The sequence below is a fragment of the Haplochromis burtoni genome, unplaced genomic scaffold (genome assembly GCF_018398535.1).
Source record: "Haplochromis burtoni strain Fernald_Lab_line unplaced genomic scaffold, NCSU_Asbu1 Contig_519, whole genome shotgun sequence".
NCBI lineage: Eukaryota > Metazoa > Chordata > Actinopteri > Cichliformes > Cichlidae > Haplochromis > Haplochromis burtoni.
This window is the reverse complement of record NW_024582880.1, coordinates 257565-277733: the sequence shown is the minus strand read 5'-3', so window position 1 is coordinate 277733 and position 20169 is coordinate 257565. Positions and strand designations below refer to the sequence as shown.

The 20169-nt window shown below is 39.0% G+C and overlaps 1 protein-coding gene across 4 annotated transcripts; it reads left to right on the top strand.

The window, feature by feature from the left end:
- The first annotated feature begins 2291 nt into the window (after positions 1–2291).
- On the top strand, positions 2292–20163 carry rxrba (retinoid x receptor, beta a). 4 transcript variants are annotated; one of them, XM_014329211.2, is made up of 13 exons: positions 2292–2537; positions 3327–3477; positions 5832–6067; positions 6588–6741; positions 6835–7014; positions 9843–9863; positions 11669–11829; positions 12071–12200; positions 13379–13511; positions 16184–16219; positions 17997–18088; positions 18229–18334; positions 18791–20163. In XM_014329211.2, exons 2-13 carry the CDS (start codon positions 3462–3464, stop codon positions 18936–18938), a joined length of 1413 nt encoding a protein of 470 aa, XP_014184697.1. In that variant the 5' UTR covers positions 2292–2537; positions 3327–3461; the 3' UTR covers positions 18939–20163. The 4 variants fall into 4 exon arrangements, with proteins under 4 accessions (XP_014184697.1, XP_005947337.1, XP_014184698.1 ...); XM_005947275.3 differs by lacking the exon at positions 9843–9863 and having other exon boundaries at positions 2294–2537; XM_014329212.2 differs by lacking the exon at positions 16184–16219 and having other exon boundaries at positions 2294–2537.
- Positions 20164–20169: the final 6 nt, after the last annotated feature.

Sequence of the window (20169 nt, the reverse complement as noted above, 5' to 3'; positions counted from 1 at the left end):
TCATACTATCAGTATTAAATTTCAGATTACAGAGATATACTCAAAACATAATGTGTCACTGTGTTAGCAGACAAAAAAGGAAATCTCCTGAACCAATGAAATGCAGCTGTTGCTCTTATGTGTCTCCTCTATGTTTTATCTTTGATATCACTGCCATGTGTGTAATTGTATTAAGAGCACCAATAATAAAACTACAATTTAAAAATTTGTGTTTGTGTTTCGATGTGTTTCTTCTTCTGGAGTTATGTGGTAAACTCTTCAGTTAAGTCTACATGTTATTGTATCAACTAATTAAGTTATTTTTCCTGTTGAAAACTGACAAATATGTTGCAATTTATTTTCACACATAAGTAAGGATAACAGGTTTTGCTGGTTTTGTCTCATTATTTAAATCACTAAAATTATTTATAATGTTTATGAAGTTAATTTAACTTACAAACAGTAGAAAAGTTCCACAAAGTTTATGAGATAATGTGGCAAAACACATTATTCTCTTAAAAGCATTCAACTGGAAAACAGTATCTGTCAGTGTTGCAATAAAATCTGGAGCATAGTTATCGCATCATGCGTTTTGTTATCATGTCATACCATTTTAGTCCCCTTGAGGGTGACAAAGCACCAACAAACTTAAAGAATTCAGCCACAGCAGATGGAAGGAAGAACCTGCTAAATTGGGAATCATGGGTTTTCCATTAGTTGTTTTTGAAACACAGTTTGGGAACACAGGAGCAGGCTTTTGTATAACACTGCTGTATAACACTGGGTTTGATCTCACTGCTTTCTGATCTCTGCATTAATAAAAACGGAAATTGTAAAAATGGAGGCAAAACATTCGGATCACACAGTTTAAGCCAGTTTAAACAGGGACTGATTCTCAGTAAATTTCCATATAAATGTTCAATCCCCACTGACATCAGGTTAAACCGATGACGTGAAAGGTGAATTAAGAGTGTGTACTTTATATCCCTTCATGCTAAACAGACTTTATCAAATTTGCTGACTACTTTTATAATCCTCGTTAGTCATGTATTAAATACTATTCCAGTTTGATGCCTGTTCTCACCCATTGCAATCATTGCATTCTGATTTTATTTACATTAAGTACATAATGTTCCAACTTTTTTGCACTAGGGTTTGTAAATTTGTAACATTCACACACATTCTGGCTCTAATATTTAAAAATGTAACGGATTATTTCTTATATTTTATGTCAAAATGTAAGCAATGTCAAAACTGCAGTTCATTAATGGTATAATTAATTAATCTAGGTAAAATGCACAGGCTGGCAGACCACATGAAAGCAAGAAAAGCATGACAGGGAACGTTTTTCACTCATTCTAAACTAATAAATCTGAACTCAGCCAGTTCAGCCAGCTAGTAATGTCGATACATCTCAGACACAAACACTAAAAGCTGAGTAAGCTAACTAAACTAAGCTGTTACCTTGATAAACATTCCCAAAAGACTAATGTATGACAGATATATAAACATTAATTTTGGCAAAAGCAACAAAAACTGTGACAATTGTGAGTGCCAGCATCCCTTCACTGATGGATTTCTTCCATCAAGAAGAAATCTTGCATTTAACTAGTGTTAATGTATGAATAGAGGCATCTACGCTTGAGTCACCTTAGCACTGTGAAATCAATACAAATTATGTGACTTCTCCTCAGATCTCATTGCTGTTTCTTTTATGTTTATATAAAATGATTGTAGATGCTTCATCAAGTTTTAAATTATTTCCCTTTTACATAAAGCAACAGACTTTTCCAACATCCCTTTTGAAAAGGAAAATGGGAAAAAAAGATCATCAATACCAGAAAAAAAACTGCTTGAACATTCTATGTTGTTGCCAATGCAGCTGTTGAGAATATAAACTATTAATAACTTTCACAGCTGATATATTTACAATGAATAAAAAGTAAATCTGTGGTAAACAGCTGAATTTGCATTTTATTGGGACATGCATAGCTTTTTCTTGATAACACAAAGAAAAATCTTTTCTTTTTTACCTTTGCAGGTGCAAAGCAGCCACTAACATGTTTCTTTTTCAACCATCAGTCTCTTCTGTATGCCTTACATATCTGCACCTCCTGCAATAACAAAAGAATATTTTTGAATAATTAGGTAGTTAAGTGTTTTGAATACTGAATCTGAAAAGACCACAAAGGCTATAAAGGATTATTATGATTAGCATTGATTTCTCAGTGTCTGCCAGTAACCTTTTCATCTATGCAGCTGACATACTGAGCTGAACTAGTCTTGACCTCTTGACCCTCTCGCTGGATGTTGTCTCCCTCACTCAGTGACATGTGGGGCACAACACTCCGCACAGTCCACGTCCTGCTTTAAGAAGCAAGGGAAGCCAGCGTTGAGCTGTGAGAGAGCACTAAGCCAAATCCTCCACCATCATCATCATGTTTTCATCCTTGCAGGGGGAGGGAGGGTTGACTACGAGGCAAAGTGGGGGGAGAGACAGACACACACGAGGCCTAGTCGCCACATCTTTTCATGCGGAGAAGCTGAGCCGCTAAACCGTTAGTAACTTCCATTTATTTGCACGAAATATTTACTTAAAATATTCAGCATGTTTTTAAAAAGATTGCATAGTTAGGGGAAGAAGGACTGGGTGATGGGGTGGCTTGTTCTCGGTAGTTTCGCTCTCCTTCGAAGCTTTCGTGGTAACTAGCATGCTAGCCAAGTTACGTAGCTAAGTGTAGTTAGCTTTAGCGATAGGCTTGTTTTGCCAACTTAAACTATGCTTTTCACGCAATTTATTACCAGAGCTTGTTAGCTTTAACGGAAGTGTTAATCGGTCTAATGTCACTTGATTTTGATGTAATACAAGCCACTCTGCTTCTCGGTAGTCACAGACATTGCAAGTTAGCTAGGTTAGTTTACGAGCTTTGGCTAACGTTGGCTAGCGTGGAGAAACGATGGGTTGTTGCCATCTGTCTGGGCTCCATCTCATTTGGTTTGGGGTGTTTTATTCACCTCGTTGAACCCAGATAAGATGAGCAGTGTTTTGGGATCAGCATGCTGCTTATTTGCGGAATATAACACGGGTGTTTCGATCTGTACTGTAAAAGACAATCTTGGCATCAGCTGAGCAGCTGGCTGCTTTAAAACGTCCAGCTGTAACGTTACGTAAAATCACCCAAAATGCATCAAATACGCAAATATTTCTAATGCTAAGCACAGGTAGAATTCACAGCCGTGTAAAGATAGGAGCCACGATAGTTTTGTTTTGCATCTTTATGCCCAAATGGACCCTCTGTGTCACACTCCTGTTTTATACGGTGCTCTTTCTTCTGTTGGAATTTCAGAGCCGTTTTTGGGTTCCCAAAAAAAAACTCCGGCCCGGGCCTCAGTCCGCGGTCTAGAGTTTGATATCGGGCTGTTAGAGACGGAAGCACGTCGGCTTGTAGCTGTCAGTCAGCCCCTGTGCCCCAACCACCATCATGGGAGACAGCAGAGGTAAGCAAAAGGAAGAACTAATGTGCAAAGATTAATCTTTCAGCACTGCAGACAGGATTATTGTCTAGATGACTTGCATCTGGAAACTAGTGTTAATAATAGATCAATGTTACATTATTATCTGTTGTAAAATCGTAGCTATGAAAGATATGTGGTATGAAGGAACAGAAACTAAAACAAGACTTGCTTAAACATCACAGTGCTAAAGCTTAAGCAGATGTGTGTGTGAATGTGTGTGTGTGTGTGTATGGGTGGGTGACTGGATGTGTGAAGCGCTTTGGGGTCCTCAGGGACTAGTAAAGCGCTATATAAATACAGCCGTTTACCATTTATGTGTTACATCTGACACAGCTGACCAGGTAGAAGTTGTTGTTTTTTTTGTTTTGTTTTTTAAAATAAATCAGTGTGTGGTGTCCAACATATCATCTGCCATTCTTCTAAAAGTAAGTAGGTTTTAATAATTGTTTTACTGTTAAAAATAAAATCTCCCATTTGATTGAATCGGTGTTCAACTTGCCGGTTCTAATGTAGGAATGTAAAAACATGTCAAAGCTAAAAAATAAATTATGTATATAATTCACTGTGAGGCAATCATAAAGTTGTTACTGTGCTAAAAAGAAGGCACTCTTCACTCTTTGATTCTGTTTTTCATTAACCTCGATCCAAAATGTTTCAGACTATCAGCACTTTGAACCTTTATTCCCAAGCCAGGAAAGTAATAACAACTCGTGCCAGTGATGGGGATTTATTTATTTATTTTCCCCAGAAATACATGAACAGCTGAGAAAGTATGCACCACTTAAAATTAAACACACACACAAATCTGAGTAATGTAAGGCACAATTCGTTGACTTTGTTGATTTGTTTTTGAAATAACTGTTTTCTTCCTGGCCTGCAGTAGATGATTTATGAGACAACGTGATTCCCTGATTTTTGTTCCTGGGGGGGAAAAAAAAAGGGGGGGGGGGGGGGGGGGGGGTTACATCAGACGGCAGCCAGTACATCGCCCACAGCAGCAAGAATGCAGCACAGCCAGCTGTAGAAGGGACCGACTAGTTTAAGGAATGATGATGGGGAAGAACACAATTTACATATTATTTCCAACAATATTTTATGTCATTGTTTTTTTTAAATAAATCTGATTGAAATTGCACAGTCTAATAGGGTCTTCAGACAAATGAAGTACATTTATTCATATTAATATTAATATTTTTCACATATTGCACCAATAACATAGAACAAACACACATTTCTGCTAAAACTCATGCAAATTGCTGTAGTAAGAAATTTTTTATTTCCTTTAGAAATGTAAGGAATAACTACTGAGTTCGATTTGACTTAATTTCGCCCTAAAGTCAATGTTAAAAGCAAAGAGAAATTTATATCACCTCAATAACACGATAACACAGGTATCTTTACGTATATAGAAATGGCATATCCTCCCGAGAACCAAAGAAAAAAAAAGTATCTTTCAGTTTAATGTTTTTTTTTATAATTTTCTGCCTCTATGGAGCTAAAAGAGGCCACCCAGTCACACGAGATATCACTGGAAAGGTCAGGATGTCCTAAATTGAGCACATCAGGACTTAGTAGGGTAGCTTTAGTAAGTCAAAAGATATATAGACCAAAAACAAATTTCTATTACAGAGGACATAAATGAATAGGCTGGGTCTCAGGAGGACATCATGATATAATTAAATGAGATGAGCCTGGGCACATCTGTTGTACGAGTAGGAGCCCCGTGTCTGCATCCAATGATAATTTACCGCTCAAAAAAGGAGCGTCTTCAGCAAGCTCCAACAAAGCACAGTGCTTTGCAAATTGTGCAGGGAAGCTGTTCCTGATAAACAAACTGTTGACTACAACCAAGCTGTGAAGGAGTCGATCCTACCTGCTGGTGACGCGTGACCCAAATGTAAACAAGTGACTCAACTGAGCTTTGCTGGGGCACTGATCCTTGCACTCCATATGACAGGAAGAGCAAACGGTGGATGGACATTACTGATGGGGTTGCATGGTTGTAAAGCAGCTTATAAAAAAGCTTGATCCACGTTGCAACATCCCTTGTAGAAATAATGTTTTTAGTTTTGTCATGTGACAATATTGTGGAGCTCCTGATGACTTAAAGGCTTAAGTTACTTTAGGTATTGTTGAACTAAAGTGTTAAGCAGTTGTTTTATATTTTCTTAGTGTAAGCTCTCACGTAATGCAGTTTGTTTTCCATACTTTTCACACACATCTAACTGATGAAACATCACAGAGAAAGCCATCCATAGACTTAGGTGTTTTTGCTGTGTACTGTTATTATGAATAATGAAATTTACTGTGTTGTTCATCTTGCTGTCTCTTATCAGATTCCCACAGCCCAGACAGTTCGTCTGTGTCCTCCCCACCTTCGGGCCAGCGCTCCCCTCCGCTGGTTCCCTCAGCTGCAGCTTCCATGACCTCCCTTCCTCCCATCACCACTGCCGGGGTCAATAGCCCCATCAGCAGCATTGGTTCCCCCTTTTCTGTTATCAGCTCTTCGCTGGGGTCTCCCTGCCTACCTGGCACACCGTCAGTGGGTTACGGCCCAATTAGCAGCCCCCAGGTGACAGTTTGCTTTGTTTAGTATGGTTCAGTACATGTGGATGTATCTGTCATTTTGTAGGATTTAGAGCTTGCTCCAGCTAAAGTGATGGCTAAACCAACTTTACTCTGTAAATCAGTATCATTCAAAATATTTCACGTTGTATATGCTCAACATTAAACACAAAGTATTCAAAAAATGCTGTTTTTGCTTTAGTGTTTGTCTTTGATATCAGAAATGTTTGTTCTTTGTTATGAGCCCATTTATATTGTTTTCTGTTTTTTGTTATTTACATGGAAGATTCTAATAGCTGTCTGTTTTCAAACATTTGGCAGAGAGAGAAGAGTAAGTAGGTTAAAAATTAGGTGCAAAGGGCCCATGTTTCATTTTCAGTGTCCTCTAAAGTTTATAGTGCAGTCTAGATCGTAATATTAAACACAGTCTTTGGATTCTTACAGAGATGAAAAAGGAATAGTGAATAATGTATCATTAAAAAGCCTGGTTGTCATTGCATTCTGCATCTTTTCTGTTGCTTTCTCAGATCAACTCAACAGTGTCGATGTCGGGGCTTCATGCAGTGAGCAGCTCCGATGATGTGAAACCTCCACTGGGCTTGAAACAGCTGTCATCTCACAGCCCTGGGCCGATGCTTTCCCAGAAACGTCTTTGTTCCATCTGTGGAGATAGATCCTCTGGTGAGTAGACGTCTAAAATACAGCTACTTTCTTTGTGTTGCCTCCGAGTTATTTTCATCTATGATTAAAAGCAATTTTTCCCCTTTCTCTTAGGTAAGCATTATGGAGTCTACAGCTGTGAGGGCTGCAAAGGTTTCTTCAAAAGAACTGTGCGAAAAGACTTGACCTACACCTGTCGGGACAATAAAGACTGTATTGTGGATAAGAGACAGAGGAATCGCTGCCAGTACTGCCGCTATCAGAAGTGCCTGGCCATGGGCATGAAGAGAGAAGGTGAGCCGGCAGGAAAAGGCCTTGTAATCGGCTTGTTCTAAATCTTCTCTGTTATTCTTGTTTATCCAAACAAGTTTAGGTTAAATACAGAAAGAGCCAAATATTCACACACAACATACTTTCTGCATCCTTTACAACTTGCAGTGTCCTAAAATTCATTATAAAATCACTAATTTTTTTTTTTTTTTTTTTTTTTTTTTTTTAAAGGTTTAAAAGGTTTTATTACTGATAATAGTTGGACAAGAGTGTTGCTGATTTAGCTTTGCAATCTATTCTTGTATAACAAAAGGCCAAGAGTAATGTCCTCAAAGGCGCTTTCAATTGGCCCAGTGTTGTGTTTCGGTCTTGGTGCCTTTGCTGCAGGAACCAGCATCTAAATTAAGTTCCATTTTAAACTTCCAAAAAAGTCCCTGCCTTGTACTTGTGAAAATGTAATGGGTGGGGTTTGCAGCAGTGATCATTTCTGACTGGTGGAGTAGCCAACATGAAGCAATTGAGCCAGCCCCTCACAGTCACACTGCGCAATAGTTTGTAAAAATCAGTTTGGTTACTTTAAAGTATGCCACAGAAATCTTTGGTTACTGTTTGTAAACACAGCATTGAATCTTGGCCCCTAATGTCCCCATTCAAAGGGTGAGAGAGAGAAATGGAGAGCAGCTTCAGTGAGCCGAAGCACGAGTGAAGGAACGGAGAGTGAAAACAAAGAAGTGAAAAGAGGAAATAAACATTTTTCTGAAATACAAATAAATAAGCTCACATCTCGGTACAACCCTGCTCAAAACTGGTGCTCTGCCAGATTTTGTGTGAAGTTATCAAAGTGCGCATTTCTTCCATTGTGGTTGCTCTGCTGTGTTTTTGTGTGCATTGTAGTTCAGTCTGACACAGCCTGAACACTACCTCAGACTTCATGCCTTGTTAACAGTTATTAAACAATAACAATGTTAAAATGGATGACATGGCAATTAGCACGAAACATCAAACGCCATTCAGAATTCTCACTGCTGTCCTTAAGAAACCTTTACAAACATCTACTAATCTGTATCTTGCCTTGTACAAGTGTCTTAACACTGAAAGTTACGTTATATCCATTTCAAGCCGGCCCATCTGAGATTATCTGCTGCTAAGCGCCTTAGACTTGAGCAGTGTAAGTAAGCAAACCATATTGCACCCTGTGCTTTCTCGTGTCCTATTATTAGATTAGCACTGAATTCCTTGGCGTTGTACAATGCAAATTTTATGAACATTGATAATGACTTAATGCAAGTTAAATGTAAGGTATGTCACCACTGTTGTTGCTGATATTGTCACTGTGGTTGTGGAGTATTAAGACGGCACAGATTTAGGAATATTCGAGGCAGCATGCTTTCTGTGGGACCTAATGTCTGCGTAATCTGCAGTTTCTGCAGCCTAACTCTGAGCCTAATTTTTTAACTTTACCCAACATTTTAAGAGCTATGATATACCATCCATCCATCTTCATCCGCTTGATCCGAGGCCGGGTCACGGCCTAAGCAGAGAGGCCCAGACCTCCCTTTCCCCAGCCACCTCCTCCAGCTTATCCGAGGGAACACCAAGGCGTTCCCAGGCCAGCCGAGAGATGATATACCATAAAAATAAAATTAAACACATCTGCTTTCAAATATTCTTCCTTTAATTAAAGCTGTTTTCACACGTTAGCACTACTCCATGTGGTTTAGGGTGAGAAAGCTGCTTAGTGTGTTCAGTAGGCATCACTAATGACATCATTTCAGTAGAGGTAAATCTTCTGGACTATGTACCGGAGTTATTTGCACATCACCACAGTCCACCTTTTTACAAGGGAAGTGGCAAGCTAACGACAGTGAGTCACGCTCACTGTGTTTGTGGTTTGTGCTGTGAAATAACAATATAGAGAAGTTGAGGGCTGCAATACATGTGTAAAAACTATTTAAAAACACACTTCTGTCTTAATCTGATGACGGTTTAACAAATTGGTCTCGTGCCTGTATAAGAACGCAGGTCAGTTAACAGTAACAGACACGATGGCAACCCCACTAGATCTGTCCAATCAGAGCAATCAAAATGGAAGGCATGCAAAAAATCAGAACCAATTCATATGAGATAACTTTATTGTATATTTTCCTCACCAGTCATAACAACAAAATAAATTATTCTTAACAAGCTTCCATGTGATTCCAGGCATCATTCGGTTGCTGCAAATTTGAGTAAAGCTGCTGGAAATGTTGTATTCCTATCTGCTGCAGCATGATTGTCCACGTGACACAAATTTCAACATTAGAAGTTATACGCAAAGCTTTGTGTAGCTGTCAGCGCTCCTTCTAATTTGCTGTGGGCAGGCAGATTTGTCCACACATCTACTTTGTATTCTTCAAAAGTGCTCCACGCTTGCTACAAAGTAATATAATAGAAGTAACTACTCTTCCTCTGTCTGCAGCTGTCTGCATGTACTTCTGCAAGGGAGTGTAATCTCTGCCTGACACTCAGATTAGAGAGCTAATCTCAAATCGTGCTGATTATGGAAAAGACTTGTATCTTAAAGGGACTGTAATGATCTCTTAAATTATATGCAACTTCCTCTGCTTTCTATTCTTGCCTGTTAAATGTCACAAATCATCCAAATCTAATTGATGAGCTTGATAAAGCAGCAATGCTACATATTCCATGACTGAAAAGGCTTTAATATGTGTACGATGGAGGATAGAAAGAGCGAGTAAAGAGTGGTAGAGAGGGAGATGGGGGTGGGTAAGCCTTGTAAACACTAACCCCTTTCCCCCTCTCTTCCTCTTTTTGTTTCCTCTCGATCTCTCTCCCCCACCCTCCTTCTGTAGTGGCCAAGATGAACGACAGATGTAAGGAGAAGAGGGAGGGAGGGGTGTGTGTCTGTGCCTGTATGAGTGAGCAGGAAGCAGAGATATTACATTGCCTATCAATTAGGAGCAGCTAGTTTAAAATATTTTTCCACTGTTTCTTGCCAGTGCTGAGAGGAGGACCAGTGCCAGCCTTGAATTACTTCCCCATGTGTTTTTAACCTTCATGGTTACAGGGAAAGTTTGCTGAGTATGCCCACTCGTTCAGTCATCATTACACTAGTTTAAGTTACCTAGTCTTTGCTCTTAACCAGGTGCAGCCCAGTAGAGTCACACTTACAGAAGAGGTCCTCAACCGTGTGGAAACATTTATTTAAGAATAAACTGATGCTTGGTAGTACCGTAGTAAGAATACTGTGGGGATACGCATCCAGATTCTTTTAATTAGCCAACCAGCTGTTGTCTTGCACTGCAGACAGACGCCATCTTCACTGTCTCATACTGGAGCTGGCACTGGTAGTCCCGGTTCTGTTCTGCTCTGCCGCCTTAGTGGGCTAGCCGTAGTGGCAGATAACCAGTCCTCCACCTGCTGCGGTTTCTGGTTTCAGTAGCCTTCCAGCTCACTGCAGATCTCCCAGCAAGCAGAACCAGAACTACTGTCGCCAGCTTTAGTCCAGGATGGTGGACAAGAGAATCACTGGAGTGGCAGCTGAATGGCTTTAGGACTGCCACAACAGCAACAGGTTGTCAGCTTGTACACTTATGAAACAGGCTTTATTTAAAAAAAAAAAATCATATTACAAAATTTAGGTCAATGGCATAAATCTGGTACTTTAAACAAAACAAAGCGGCCAAGTCACATAATCTGCATCTGCTGATGTCTGTAGGATATCAGACTGTCAAAACATTTGACTGCAAATCATTTGTAACGGACTATGAATTTGATTATTTTAACGTAATTGTGCATTTATTTCTTTTTAAAAAATCTGGTTACTGTGTATATTAAAAAACTCCCACAGAAATGGGTCATCTAAAGTGAATATAAAACCATATTTTTATTAAACACAGCTTTTTAATACCTCATGAAAAGGGAAAGTAGAGTTCATGCATTTATATTGATTGCATTTACATGGGTGCTGTCTGCAATAACTAGATTGCTTGAACTTTATGAAAATAGAAACCTAGTTTTATTACAGCAGGGATTTAATAGTTCCAAAAACTTTGTTCCAGCCATTAACTGTTAATTGCCTGGAATTGGAATTCAATCTAGGAAAAAGTGCTTACACTCTGAGTTTGATTTCACTGTAATTTCTTCCTTATTGTCTATAAAATGGTTTGTTAATAATTTATGTGGTATGTCTTAATTGGTCTATTTCTGCCTTAGTTGTGGACCTGAAAGAAGTATGAAAGACAGTATGAGAGACTTTTTATGAACTGTGTATACATGTGCCTCTCTCTCCCTGCTGTTTGTTTCTTTTCATATTTCAAAATTCATTTGAATCTTTCTGCTTCTTTCCTTTTGTATGCTCACCTCTTCCTACACCAATCTTTATCCCTCATTGTTCACACATTATCTGTTAATCTCCTTTTCTGCATCTCTCACTTTATTTACCTTGGCTCATTCTTTGTTTATTCTTGTTCTCCACATTTGCCTGCCTACCCAATTCATTTGCTTTCTCGGCCATTCCTCTGCTTGTGTACTTTTCCTCCTCTCATAATAACATACATTCACTCATTTTACCCACCCACATTTTTTTCTCCTTTCTGCTCTTCCTACTTTTTCCTCCCTTCCAACCTTCTTGCCTTTTATTGTTTTCCCCTGTGTTCCTCTCTCCCTTGTCCTGCAGCTGTCCAAGAGGAGCGGCAGAGGAACAAGGATAGAGATGGTGACGTGGAGTCGACCAGTGCAGTCAACGAGGAGATGCCAGTAGAGAAGATTTTGGAAGCAGAGATGGCCGTAGAGCAGAAGACAGAGCTGCATGCAGATGGAAGTTCAGGCGGCAGCTCTGTGAGTAGCTTGGGGGTGGAAATAAACCCTTTAGATGTTTTTAACAATAGAAATAATTATCAAAGGAAGTCTGAGTTTAAACAAACTGTATAGCAGTTACACGTTTGTGTTTCTTGAGCTTTGCGTGATACAGTTACTGTTAGACGTCAGATTAGTTTTAATATTATTCACAGGCACATAGTAATGCATTAAAGCTGCAATGAAATCACTACCACTAATACTATAAATCTGCTTATTTCAGCCCAACGATCCAGTCACCAACATCTGCCAAGCAGCAGACAAGCAGCTCTTCACGCTGGTGGAGTGGGCCAAGAGGATCCCTCATTTCTCAGAGCTGCCCCTGGATGACCAGGTCATCTTGCTACGTGCAGGTAAGTCAGACTGATTTGATCCGGTTTAATGACTCAGATGAGATTCTACTGGTTTTACTCTTAGTTAAAACTATCATGATATACTCCAACAGTTATAAAATGCACAAATAACAGGGCGGTTGTTGCAAACAATGAACATTTTTTGTGGTTCTTTGTAACAATGGCATTACAGTTTGATCTTCACCATGCATGGATTGATATAAAGTACACCATATGGTCTATCCATCAAAATGTAAACATTTTAATCTTACATAATCTTTAGTTCTCAGGATTAATATTCTGCTGTAACCCGATCTTAAAACTTCCAGTGAGCTTTTAGCCTCACGTGTGCATCAAAGAAGGATGCAAACATCACTTTTGCTGATCAAAGAAATTCAGGAAACAATTTAACAATGTTAAGTTTAACTTTTTGATGTTATTTTGATTTCATTATTTTGGTTTTCAAGATCCATTGTTACGTCTTGTTCTCAATAAATTGCACACTGTTTCAGTAAAGATTTTCAACTTGAATAATTATTTCATCAATCATGTTTCATTTAAGTGTTCCCATATTTATTTACTTATTTATTTATTGAGCAGTATATTTGATGCAGTTATTACAACAGCAGCCACTACAGCCAAGAAAAGCTAAGCATAAACTTGCACACTATTTTTGCAAGGGTATTTGACATTTTCTGCTTTTTGTGCTTTGTGAAGTACAGTAAATTTGGGTAATCTCTTGTTTCTGACGTGTTGTCACATTGAACGGATCCGTGTCTTTGATTTTGCACACATTTAATGATGAGTGTTCTGCCTGATCTCTCCCATTTTTCTGGGCTTTGCAGGAGCCAGTAGCTTGTGACCCACTGAGGCTGGGTTTGTGTGTCTTAGTCTTGAACTGGGGATCTGTCTCAAGTATTAGCCACTGCACCAGTAGTTGCTGAATTTTATTTACATTTTTTAATATATATTTAAATGATCAGGAAATTATTTAGTTTCCTGCCATTTTTAGATCCAACCAAAGATTAAACTCGACCAAGTTCAAATGAAGGCAATCGTGTGGTTAAAAAAAAAAACTTGCTTACAAGATGAAATGAAAGGTTTTATAAACATTTATTAATAAATAAAGTTTAATGTATTTGTTTTTTAAACATGAAATAAACCTCATTAAAGATACTGAGACACCAACTTTTCAACAGGCTGGAATGAGCTCCTGATTGCATCGTTCTCCCATCGCTCCATCTCGGTGAAGGACGGGATTTTACTTGCCACAGGCCTGCATGTCCACAGGAACAGTGCCCACAGTGCAGGTGTTGGAGCTATCTTTGACAGGTAATGCCACAATGTATGGACACACAGTGCAACTCTGACGCACAAACAACATTTGGGACTCTCTGCAGCTTTAAGGAGAAGAAGGCATGAAACCAAAACATTGTGTTCACTTGAGGGTTTTAGCTTTGTTATATAAGTGCATTTTCAGAAGCCATTCTACTTTGAATCTCAAGTGTACTACGTCTACATGTATGCAGTATAAAATCGTGTACTACATAGTAAAATAAGCGGATCCTGGAAAGCCAAAATGAAATCCCTTTTGGTTTCTCTGGATAGTGAACAAGAATCGAGGTTACAGTGTTCATCTTTGGCTGGCTGCAGCTGCTGTGTTCTGCATTGGCTGTAATTGGCTGAGAGACTTTGCTTCTGTAGTGCTGCCTGTAGGATCACAGCGCATGCCAGGGAGGCTGGTGACTAATACTTAGCAATAGGCATGCATGCAAACTCCTGCACACTCAGTGGCATATCACTCATTGTATAATCTGGTAATGTGGTAATGGCTGGCAAATGTACAATCTTATGTGCAAATATGAAATGGAAATGTCTTTAAAAATATGTGACTATAATTTAATTACTGTGCAGAATGTTTTAGAGGCCTTAAGTATGTTAAAAGGTGTTAAATCTTCCCTTTTTATTATCTCCCCCCACGCACACACACAATTTCAGTACGACTGGCTTAACACGCATAAACAGATTTAATTATAAGTTAAAGATGTCAAACTTTATGTTCTTTGAATTATCGTGCTTTAATATCGATGCGGATATACAAACGGACACTTCTGGCACATTTATAAATGATTAAAGTTCTGGTGCAAACTCCAGTGTGTCTACAAGAAACCATCAGATCACGATCCACGTAGCGTTTATGACCGCAGGCCAAAGATTGAAGAGTTGCCAGCTTCATGAAGGAGGTATATTTCCCCGACTGACCGCCAAGTCGCACCCCAGGCATGTGTGGCTGCGCTGAGCGGGTGTTTTCCCCTCATAGCCGAGAGGTTTGCTGGACGAGGACCCAGAACAAAATGGTGCACTGTTTGTTTGCAGTTGATGCATTAGAAACTTTTCAATTTACTCACATAATTGTGGCCAAAACTATTCATTACTACATACGTGGCCTCTCTAGTCTTCTGCATTATTTCAGCTTCCATCATTTAATACTTAGGTAAGGTGAAATAACGTGTTTCATGTCATGATGGGATGTCAGACGGCTTTTGCCTCGATTTTAAAAAACAGTACGCGTATTGCAGCTCTTGGTTAATCTTATCTAAAGTTTTGGCTTGATCACTGTGTTTTAATTCACAGTAGTTGCACATTAATAGATTACTAATTTGCTACAAATGGTTAATCCTGGCTTCAAATCCAGTTTTAGTTCAAATCATGCTGGGCTTTTTGCAAATGGCTCAAAGGTCATTTTCTCATAGCACTGCTCTCTACTAGCAGCAGGCTTCTGTTTCCGCTTGGCGTCAGCATCTGTTTGAGTCTACTGAACCATATTTTATGAAAGAGGATGTGGATATTTCTTTGTAACACATTACTCGCTGTAGACGTTTTGCTTTAATGGCCCTGAAGTGTAAAATACCACAAGCTCCACACACAAAACTCAAACTGAAAAACACATCATTTAACTACACGAACTAACGGACAAATTTCAGCAACCACAAAAGCTGAGCAGGTCCAGATTAATACGATGTAGGTTTAAAAGATGTAAGTCCGTGACTCTGGTGTCTTATTTTGAAAGGTACCATCTTTCTTTTGAGTTTGGACAGGCAGAAAGTAAATCGATTATTGCACATCCTTTCCTGTTTGCTTCCCTGGTCAATGACCCTTTCCTAGAGCAAGCAGACCCAGTCCTTGCTTAGCAGTGTTTCATTCAGTTGAATACTAAATCATGGTCATTGCTGACCTCATTCAAAGAAGCTACTGAACAGTTAAATTTAGTATATTATTATGCTGCTACTGACTAGATGGCCAAGAGGAAAGATGACGCAATGAGCACACACACACAGAAAAGAAGCACACAGTGACCTTTTGCCTACATACACTCCACATTTATGTGAAAATAAATCGATGACAAAGGTAGAAAGCATCTCTGCTTTACTTTGTTGTTGTGTTTGTGCTGTTTTAAATGTGTTTTCTGTTTACTGATGTTTTATTTTCCTTTTTTGTATGTGGTTAATTTGTTGTCCTAAATGTTGTATTCTGCTCGTCAAGCCTCTGTTCTTCATCCAACAGACACAGTTCAGTGACATTTACTCAGGTTACTTTGCAGATCTGTTAACATTTAGCTAGAAAAATCATTTAAATGTTGAAGGGCCCTTTCTGTAAGATGTTTTTCTGCTGTCCTGCATTTGGCTCATAAAATCTGTTACAGCCTGTGCTTGTTTTAATACATGTGCAAATCATTAAATACTATATACACACTATAATGTAATAAAGCACATCAAATTTCTACCAGAGGTCCACATTTAGCAACATGTAACAGTACATGCACAATAAATTTTCAAATAAAGCAAACCTTAAACCAGACATCGCATTTAATACAACCATGTCACATCACATGTAAGCGTGGACTACCTGTGCACTACCTGTACAGCTGAAGGGCTCAGAACAGAAAGTACTGTACTGTAACTGTGTAATGACATTGTAATAACACATTGTGATTGAATACACAGGGCGCACAATGCCGAGGTTGGGGCCATATTTGACAGGTAATTACCCCACTACACAAACACTTTCCTTGAACCCCTCCTCTTTAAGTCTACCTTAAAACAAACAAACAAACGACGTGGAAACGTTGATGCTGTCAGACTTTCCTGCAGCCTTACAGCTGCAAGCCAGGTTCTTACAACAGGATACAAGTCTGAACATCACCTACTAAAATTGTAAATGATCGGCGTACTGTCAGACACCATGTGTTGTTTGTGGCTTTGAATGCATCCTGTCACTGAATGTTTTGCACTTTGGCACTTCATTTTCTTAGAACATAAAGTATATTTAGGTTGCAGAGTGAAACTAAATGTGTGGACTGCCTTTGTGAACAGCAAATACTGTATACCTAAGTCCTTGGTTAAAGTTTAGAGCCCCTAATTTATAGTGGAGGTGTTGTTGGCTGTCATCAGATGGGAAATACCCGTAGTATAAAAATAATGACACGTACTCTGGGTGTACCCCATAAATTACTCCTCATTTCCTCCACTTTCTCAAGTAAAAAGGGGGGAGGCATTTATCCAGAGCGCTGCCGTGCATAAAACAATTGATTTGGCAGTGCATCGTAATGTTGGTTAAGGTGGTGTCTGTTTAACAAAAACAACCCTGTCATTAAAAACAGATGTTCGTTTCTGATCAAGGATGATGGAGAAGCAAATAAGCAGTCTCTAACAGTCATCACTTCTTCCTCTTACTCTATAATTGTATCCCATTCCTCTTTCACTCAGTTCGTTTGCCTGGAGGGGAAACGCTTAATAGTTTAGATTGCAAAACGCAACATCTACTAAAGATTGATAAATGGATTGAATGAAATGTTTGAAAATGTTGTTATTGTGACATTTTCATGTTTAGGCGGTGTTTTTGTTAGTTGTTTGCATTTATTCATGCAGTTGTGAAAAATTAAAAATAGCCATTCTACTTTTAATTTTAAGAAATGATTTTAAAAGTGAGCATTTCCTCAAAATGCTGGTGACAGTCCAGAAAAGTAGTTTTTTTTTTAAACCTTAAATTATGTTAAAAGGATTACTGTTAGGAATTACAGGGGATTATTTCCACCTCGGTCTCTGTGCAGCTCCTCAGTCCATCCACTGCCTGAAACGAGCCGTTTTACCTCCTCTCACTGGTTGTGCCTTTCAAACAGGAGGCTTTAACAGCAGATGGGTGGGTCTGCTGTCCCCACAGCCACAGCTTTGTACTTGAAATGAAGAGTTAAAAAAGAAAAAAAAAACTGTTTAAGAGAGACAACAACAGGATATGTTCCCTTCACTCAATACATTTTGGGTTTATTCTCAAAAGCTTTGGTCCAAATTATGTGTCTGTGTTTGGTAAATGAAAAATCTTTTTCTGACCCGAGTGTCTCTGCTCCATGAGTAGTTGAGGGAAAGACACAAATTAAAGTTTTAAACTAAACAAGAAATTACTAAAAACATTTTTATCTCCAGTCATTGTAGATTTTGACATTTGCCAGCCATTTTCATGACAGGACAGATTCAGTCACCGGTGCAGCTGCAGAACCAGCAGTGTTCAGCCATGGCCTAACTTACAGTCATTATATTGATAAGTAACCATAAATAGCAGTGGTTTTGCCATCTGGTCTCTCTGTTTCACTTAATATTGTCTTTTTCTCATGTATTTTCTCCTATTTTTATCGATTCCCCCTCTTTTTTATTCTTCACTGGCACAATCCTTTCTTTTTTTTCTCCCCTTCTCTCTTCCGGCTTTTTCCTACTGTCTCCATTTGGGACTTCTCTCTTTGCATATCTCTTGTCCTCTCTTCAGGGTTTTGACAGAGCTTGTTAGTAAAATGAGAGACATGCAAATGGACAAGACAGAGCTGGGCTGCCTTCGAGCAATCATTCTCTTCAATCCAGGTACACGGGCAGGTGCAATGTTGAAAATCATGTGAAAGTGTCATTGGGAAAACTAAAATTAAACAGACTCATTAATGTCTGAAAAAGTGAAGAAATTTTAAACTGTTGAAGTAATGAAAATATCCTGTTTTTACCTGAAGATGCTAAGGGTTTGTCCAACTCCAGTGAGGTGGAGCTCCTAAGAGAGAGGGTGTACGCATCTCTGGAGTCTTACTGCAAACAGAAATATCCCGATCAGCAGGGAAGGTAAGATATTGCACATGTGACTACAGACGAGAGGTGAAGTCACTGTGGGCTCTGCTTAAATCCACTGACTTTGTTAAAATGAAACAGCAATTTATAATTCATTTTTTTAGTTTAGTTGTATGAGATAACTCGGATTGGCATAAAGTAGTCGTATTGCTGATATCTTGTCACTTGAAACTCAATGCACGAGTGGGGGCAGATTCTGTGTACTATAAGCATAACTTGAGCTGTACACTGTTAGACATCGTGATTATGGACAGATATTTTATGTATTCCAACTCGTGCTTTCACAAACTGTTAGTTCTGCTTAAATACATTATATTAACAGATTATCCAGGATGCTTTCTTTCTGTAATCTGAAAAATTATTCACAATTTTTCGTGCATTTTAATTGATTTTAAGACATTACCAGGTCAGTGGCCATTTCTGTCCCTCATCGTTCCTTCTGTTATACAGGTTTGCAAAGCTCCTCCTCCGGCTCCCGGCACTGCGCTCCATCGGTCTGAAGTGCCTGGAGCACTTGTTCTTCTTTAAACTGATTGGTGATACGCCCATTGACACCTTCCTGATGGAGATGCTAGAGGCGCCTCACCAGCTCACCTAGAGGAGGAGCCAGCTTTGTTCCGGTCAGGATCCAGTGCACACCAGGATTACCAACACGACCCCTCTGTTGGGTCATTGGCTCTTCTTGTTCTTCCTCACTTAACTGCAGCACCTGCTGGTGGACACACAAAAACACACATTCACCCTGGCTAATTGTCTACACACACACGCATGCAGATACCTTAAATTGCAACCATGGATTGACCTATGATGTAACTAATACACAGATAATATGGCTGTGAAAATAAGTTTCCTAATACTGAGACACACAGATTTTCACTTGTTTTCCCATATCCAGTTTTCCTCCATAGGGGTTATGACTCAAGGAATACATGCCCTTTTTATCTTATATATACAGTAAATGTCTTAATTTTAAGTTAGCCTTCCGTTTTCCCATCTTCAACTCACAGTGGGTTTTTGCTTCTGTGTAACTGGTGTACCTCCCCTGTTTTTACTTGGGTTACTGCCAGTTGCACCTCTGCATATTATATCCATCACTAGCCGGTTAGTTATTCATGTTTGATTTGAGCTTGAAATCAGGTGCATAGCATTTCAATCAACTGTCCATCATCAAAAGTTTTTGTTTTTTTTGTCAGGAGGTGCCCTGTAATGGACAGGCAGAAACACCCTCCCAACGAGCTCATCCAATCTTGTAAAAATTGAAATGTTTAATGCTTTTTGTTCATGCTGAAACTTGTTTAAGTTTCTATTTTGAAGTACTGTACTCATGAAATGAGAGCTTTTTCCAAGGCTTTGAAATCCAGGAAAAAGGGGGCTGGGAGGACTTTGAACAGCCAAACATGGTCCTCCCCGCCCTGGTGCGCACAGTGGGCTTTGTAAGAAGAATGACTTGAATTTATTTTCTTTTTCTTTTTTTTTTAAGTTTTATTTTATCCTTTTCTCTACTTTGGCAGATGGTTTAAACAGCTTGAGGCTCACAGGAAGTACAGCTTCATGCAAAAAAAAAAAAAGAGTATTCATTTAACTTCCCATTCATTTAACGGCTCCTCTTGCTGGTGGTCATTTTTATGCACTTTTGTGAATTGTAACTGTGTAAATGTTTCTGTTTCCTAGAAATGACCATCTCAGACATCTAAGATGAACTTGAAGGTACTAAGTGTAGGATTTTCTTATTGTTGTGTTATTTTCAAATCCCATGTGGTGATTTGTTATAAAAATTCGGTCACGTCCTGAACAAATAATAATCAGATTGGATGTTGGATTGGATGCTA